The sequence below is a fragment of the Antrostomus carolinensis genome, unplaced genomic scaffold (genome assembly GCF_000700745.2).
Source record: "Antrostomus carolinensis isolate BGI_N321 unplaced genomic scaffold, ASM70074v2 scaffold19166, whole genome shotgun sequence".
NCBI classification, from domain to species: Eukaryota; Metazoa; Chordata; class Aves; order Caprimulgiformes; family Caprimulgidae; genus Antrostomus; species Antrostomus carolinensis.
The window spans coordinates 166-6854 of record NW_010324153.1 but is presented as its reverse complement, the minus strand read 5'-3'; the positions used below and the strand labels follow the sequence as shown (position 1 = coordinate 6854).

The following is a 6689-nucleotide window of genomic DNA, read 5'->3' as shown; positions in this document are numbered from 1 at the left end:
CATTCCTGCATTGGGAGTATTATTAGTATTTGGGGTTTTCCTTAAATGTTTCATATGTATCACCTCATAAAACAAGAGAAATGCTAACCTAGAAAGAGGTAAGGGATTAATGGAAGCATTGAGCTTGATGTCTCCTGGTATTTCTCTCTAATAACAGGAAATTTTAGTATGCCTGAAATGTTTGAACTCTGTTAGGGTTAAGCATTTATAAACATACAGTAATGTGAAGACAATTGTGCAATTACTACAAAATATGTAGACAAATTGACAGGAATCTTCCAGTAGTCAACAGCACAGTTTAAATCAAGAGCAGAGCACTGTTTAGCATTCAAATACACACAAAACCCATGTCTTAAAAGGAACACACCACTTGCTGCTATCTGTATTCCACCAAACAAAAAGATAAACAGTGAAGAGTTTGATAAAGACACTATAATCACCAGGTGATCAGGAGGGAGGAAATACTGCTTTCCTGCAATGTGAAACAAGTTAGGAACAGAGAGATTACAAACTATAAAAATCTAAACTGACAGAATGCTTCCATAAACTACAACAAAACTCGATGTGATGTCATCTAACCTCACTAGCCAACGCTGATACAAAACCTGTTTGAAGCCTACTAAGCATTACTCACCCACACAAGCTGCTTCTTCATTTTTAATCCAGCCTTCTTTACAGTCTTGGCAGTCTTTATTACTTGAACCAGTACAAGTTTTACACGCAGTGTGGCAAGCTGAAATAAAAGAAAACTACAATCTGAGCTTTTTTGAGCAATTCAAAGACAAGTTTGGGCACACAAATTCTCAAAGAAAACCTTATTCAGGATTCACTGGAAGCTATAATGATTTAGTAGCTTGACCCTCCCATTCATAAGATTAAATCTTGATTTTATGGAGATATAATTTATAAAAATGCAGCTCTACCTTACAAAAAACTCCCCAATAAATCCCCAAAAAAACCCCAGGAAGCCAAACCTGGCAATTACAGTCATCTGCACTGCTTAAAACAGTGCTATGAAATTCTAGTGACTAGAAGCAGCAGATCCAATTTCCACAATATTTGGGAAGAGGAGATCAAGAAGGTAAACTTTGTTCAGCCCGCTCAGGGTTGGAACAACAGTTTAAACACTAGACTCAACACTTCCACCTAACAAATCCTCGGACCACTTCACGTGCAACTAGCTATGAGGGCAATGTGTGAAGTGATACTAATCTGAAGAATTTCACAAGGAAACATACTAGAAATACAGTTGTATATGCACATCGTATTATTTTTGTATATATTACATGCATTTGTAACATGCAATATGTAACATATGCATGTTATACATTGTAATATAAAAGAAGAATTATACAAAAGAATTACTATGCAGCCTGGTAAAAACCCAACACAGACCATGTTGAAAAACAATCTTATTAGACCCCACAACCAGGATTTAGTTACTGCAGAATCTCATTCAGGATGTAAAAACAGACGCAAATCTGACTAACTGAAAAAGTTTATTCCTACAACCTGATTTTGTTACAAAATTAAGCTCAGCCACACTTAACTGGAATCTATGTAGTCAACAGTACAGATCAGCTGTTTCCATGCCCATTTACTCCAGTTAAGCTTATCTGAGACACAAGGAAAACCTAGCTTTCAAGCCTAGCCCACTACACAGCAATGTCAGCTCAAGATTTTCGTACAGTACTTGAGAGGCATGTGAGACAAAGCTTGCTCTTCCCTCAGACCTCCTTCATGACACAGAGGAATTCTGCTTTTTAATTTAAAGTAGAAAATTAAAAAATAAATAAAAAAAAAAAAATCAAGGGTGGTCCGCAAGGATGACTTAGAAAAACCTTAGAATTCCACCAACTGACTGACATATCATTTATGGTTAAAGCTGAGTGACCAAACTGTAACTATTTTTTGTTTTCACATTTGTCAGTTTAAATTGCTTCTAGTTTTGTTTACAAAAACTGAAGAAGACAGACAAAGATCTAAGCACTTGTCAAAGACTTCGTTACCAGTACAAACTGAATGCGTCTCATTTCTCAAGGTACTGAAGTAACCATTAGAACAGTCCAAACAAAAATCTCCTGTATACTCCTTGTTACAGCTACATGAGCCATCTCCACCTCGGGTACCGTCACCATCACAGTGGCCGTTTCCATGGCAAGGTCTTTCCGATCCACCACGACAAGCTAAAAAGGATCAAAAAATCAGGTTTAAATCAGATGTTAAACGAAAGAACTTCCTATTCTCAGCCACAAGCACCTTAAGTTTCTCCCTCTTCACAGTCAGTAAAATGTTAAAAAAAATCCCCACCAAAACCACACACTAGTCACACTAAACCAGGATATAATTTCCAAAATCTTTTTTTCCTTGAGAGCAACCAAAAGGCTTGCAACAAGAAATGCTCAGTAATATACTCAAGTAGAAGAGGTATTCAAAACATTCTCCAGAAAAGTTCAGTTATTCAATTTAATTTTGGGTAAAGAACACAGCTTAGAATTTTATCTATTTTCTGCTAAAGTTGGTATCTTTACTTATTCTGGATTTCTGAGAATACTCATATTGCAGCTGGGAAAACCTACTAGCAACCATTTAGATCAATATCGGGAATTGGCACTTCATTTTTAACAATATAAGAGGCCGAAGCTAATCTCTAACAAGATGCAAGGTTTTAGAAGTTTATAAGTTATAAAAAACTTCAGGGGACAAAGTACCTCTTTCATCACTTTTGCAATAAAAGACCTTACTTTCCTCCGATTGTCTCCCACCTACTTTAATCCAATTTGTTCCCATGCCTTTTTAACTAATGCTCAGTTGTTAATTTCTTCATTTAATCTCCAACAATGTTTTGGCCATTTTACTCTTGAAACTAGTCAAGGACTATTGTCTACATAGCTTCTGAAAGGCCACCTGAACAACAGACTTGATGTTACAGAGAGCCTTTAAGCATGGGTCGGGCGTGGATGTGAGCATCAGAGCAGATAGATTCTGCACACGTTAAGTACCCTTGGTAGCTTTGTACATTACTTCATGCCTGGAAGGCTTTTCTTCGGGTAGGATGCTCACAAGGCAGCTACCTAACAATCAGGCAGCAGTCAGGTACATGTTACACAGCAGCTGGTGTCTCATGCAAAATATCATACTTCATGTATTTGTCTATGTTATGAAAGACTGAAACAAACAGGTAAAAAGAACATATCTGCTACTGTATTTTTCAAAAGAAAAATTACCAAGGCAATCTGGTCCATAAGTTCCAGCAGGGCAGCAAACTTCTATTGTTTCTATGCAAAACCACTTAAACAAATCAGGATAGTTCTTCTTTCTGTATATGAAATACATTAATTTATCAATAAAAAGAATAAAGATTCTTTAAAAAGCCAGCTCACACAACTGAACCTGCACGTGACAGACTAGAAATCTATTTTTTCTGTTCTGAGGACAATCTTCTTTCACAAACCAATTTCTAGAAGATCTACAACTTGAGATGAATTTACATTTTAAACTACAATACTATTAACAGACTCTATAAAAAATGTGAAATCAGGGCAACTAATAAAATCAATTCATCTTGATACATATGCACCTCTCTTTTTTTTTTTAACACCTTATTTTTAAGAAAGGTTTATATATAGTTTAGACCATCCTATTTATGTCTGCCTCTCAAAGATAACTGCTGTGTTTTTATCTCAACTATGCGGAAGATAACCCAGGACATATACTAACTTTTGCTCAAATTATTGCCAACCTGACAGTACGGTGCCTGTTAAAGTATTTCCCCTTTTTTATCACAAACTAAGGATTTTTTAGAAGGATTTTTTATTAAGAAGTTAGTTATGTGCTACTCTAGCACTAGCATACACCTCCAATTAACAATGAAATCACTAGATATTATTTTGCAAGCAAGTATGAGGACTACTAGTTTGAAATGACAGTTTGCAGATCTCAGTACCATGCTGGTGCTGAAGTCTCAAAAACTCTAGTAAAGGAAAGGCTTAGATATTTTGTAGCCTGACAGAAGTCTTCAGCAGCTCCTGAGGCATGTACAGCTCTCTTTCTAAACTACTGTGTCTCACCGTATTGACCCCAAGGCTCATGCCCTGAAGAGTGTATTTACCAAGTACCACATGTAATCTAACAACTTGTGGAAAAAGATCATAAGGCATTCATGGACAAAGAAACTGTGTTTGGAAACTGCCCAAGAAACTGAATGACATTTGGATATCACAAGTTAAAGGACAGAAGGTAAAGCTAATCAACTGCACTCAAAAGATCTACTAAATACAGAAACTTTACAAAAAAGCAATGTACTTTATAAATGGTTTTCTTTATTTTAGGAAATCTGCTTTGTCAAATTCTCTAGTTTAAGACTTGTTTCATTCAGTTTTGCAAAATTAAGACATTTAAGACTGAGTTGCATAGCTCACCTTTCTGGAAGGTGAGGAATGTCCTATGAGGAGTTGCTAAGGACTTTGGGCTTGTCTAGTTTGCAGAAAAGGAGCGTGAGGGGCAACCTCACTGTTCTCTACAGCTTCCTGAAGAAGGGAAGTGGAGAGGGAGGTGCTGATCTCCTCTCCCTGGTATCCAGTGATAGGATGCACAGGAATGGTTCAAAGCCGCGCCAGGCGAGGTTTAGACTGGACATTAGGAAGTATTTGTTTACTGAGAGGGTGGCCAAACACTGGAACAGGATTGCTAGAGAGGTGGTTGATGTTCCTATCAGTGTATTCTCTTGAAGGATAATGAAGAATTACCCACACTGCTATTGTTCAGGCACAAGATTTAATATTAGTGGTTCATGCTCTTAGATAACTTATTCACACAAAGATCTCCACCAAAAAACTTGATACTTACAGTTTGAACCACCATTTCTCTATATGTTCTTCGTGCTCTTCCACCATGTTGTTACATTCAAAGTTACTACTGTCGCACAGATTCTCTATGATCTCCACAAGACGAATTTCGCTACAGGCACAGAAGGAAAATCTTAAGTTTAATTTAAACATTTGACACCAATCAAGACATGAAAGATAAGATACTCTAGGCTGAAGTCTAGCTTATCAGTGTACTGTGTGTTCTGAGTTAGTTACAAAACAAAGCAAATATCAGAATAAAGAACTAATGAACATTACTTCATCCAAAAAAAAAAAAAAATTAAAAGGATGACTATAAGAACCACTTTGGCTTGCTTGCATTTATTATGTCAGATTGCAGGTCTGAAAGATTTCTAGCTTCCCAGTAAATTTTGAGTGCAGTAATTTTCTCCTAAGTTCAAAAATAAATTCCACATATTGTAAGTATTTGATAACAAGCCCACAAAGCTCACAGTGACTGAGGTTCAGAAATCCCACCCTTACATCTCAATGCTCCAACTAAGATTAAAAAGTGAATTTGGAAGAAAGATACCAGATCACTTTGCTCAGCAGTCAAACATATATATAAAACAGTACAGTAATCACCACCTCTTCTAGTTTTCTGTTTGACACTGAAATAGCGACGACTCCAGGGAGGAAATACTGCTCTAACTCTAAAAGTTTAATTGCAGTACTCCACACCCTTTATGACTATTAATTAAGTATTGACCATTAGTTAAGATCATTATTTTAGGACATTAAAAGGCAAACAGAAAAAAAAAATACTATGACCAATGACAGTATTAACTTTTGTTGTTTTCAGAAACAAGACAAATAAAGGCATTAATAAGGGGTTCCAGTCTTTACTGTAATCTCTACTCTACAATGTAATGTTATATTTTAATCAATAAGGATTTAAGATGTGGGCATGTGAAACTATAGGTGCAACATTCAATATTTAAGTTCCAGACAAACACTGATACAGTGAAGTGATGCACAGTGGACACGAAATGTAGCCAAATGAGAAGTACTGAGAGAGCTTACCTGGACTCGTACTTTGACAGCGTCTTCTCTTCCCAAGCAGTGTTTCCACCACCAAAGTTCTTTTTAGCTGTATCTGCTAATCCCTACAAATGAAAAGGACCAAAAGAATGTAAGTTATATCGGGTTTTTTCTAAGAAAAATTAAGGGCAATCATAAATGCTTATATGAAAACTGTGAAAAGCGCCATGCAGAAACTTCAGTAAAGCTCTGAAGCCGCTGATCAAATTGCTAAGCAAAAGAAACAGCAGCGACAACATCAAAAGTGAGAAAGTGTAGGTTATAGCATAACATGACTCAAGTTTCATAACACATAAACCAAGGCCTCGCTATAGTCTTCATTTATGTCAAAAGACACACACGCATGAAACTTTTTAGCCTTCTCCTTCAGGTTCCCAGGAACTTCATTAATCAGTTGAACGGGACCTCTACTCCACTCAAGTTTGGTAGTACTCGGCCTGATCTTCACCATGTTGTAATTTAAACACGCGACCATACAACAGGATAATTCATCATGACCAGCACAACTTCCCCAAGTCACAGCCAAAGTCTATCAAACCACACCTTGCAAAAAACCCCCACAATAAAAGCGATCTACCAAACAGTGAATAATTGCACAGAGAGTACTACACGTCCGTCACAAGTAGAAGCAGCCCGTTGCTGCCAACACTGAATTTGCCATGCCACAATTTAGGGCCACTGCAAGCGGCAGCAGACACAGAATTTTAGGGGAGGATGTTTCCCTCAGTACCCCCACGGAACCGGGCACACTACCTACAGCCAGCACAGCCGGATGGTTTG

At 37.2% G+C, this 6689-nt stretch overlaps 1 protein-coding gene across 1 annotated transcript in view; it reads right to left on the bottom strand.

The window, feature by feature from the left end:
• LOC104527187 (CRELD disulfide isomerase 2) overlaps positions 1-5974 on the bottom strand; it is a gene marked incomplete at its 5' end in the record, with an annotated part of 11096 nt that extends 5122 nt beyond the window's left edge. Inside the window, 5 exons of the mRNA XM_029085660.1 lie at positions 635-733; positions 2010-2186; positions 3228-3319; positions 4849-4959; positions 5892-5974. Coding sequence (XP_028941493.1) covers positions 635-733; positions 2010-2186; positions 3228-3319; positions 4849-4959; positions 5892-5974 — 562 coding nt within the window. The remainder of the gene's footprint in view (positions 1-634; positions 734-2009; positions 2187-3227; positions 3320-4848; positions 4960-5891) is intronic.
• Between the last annotated feature and the right edge of the window lie 715 nt (positions 5975-6689).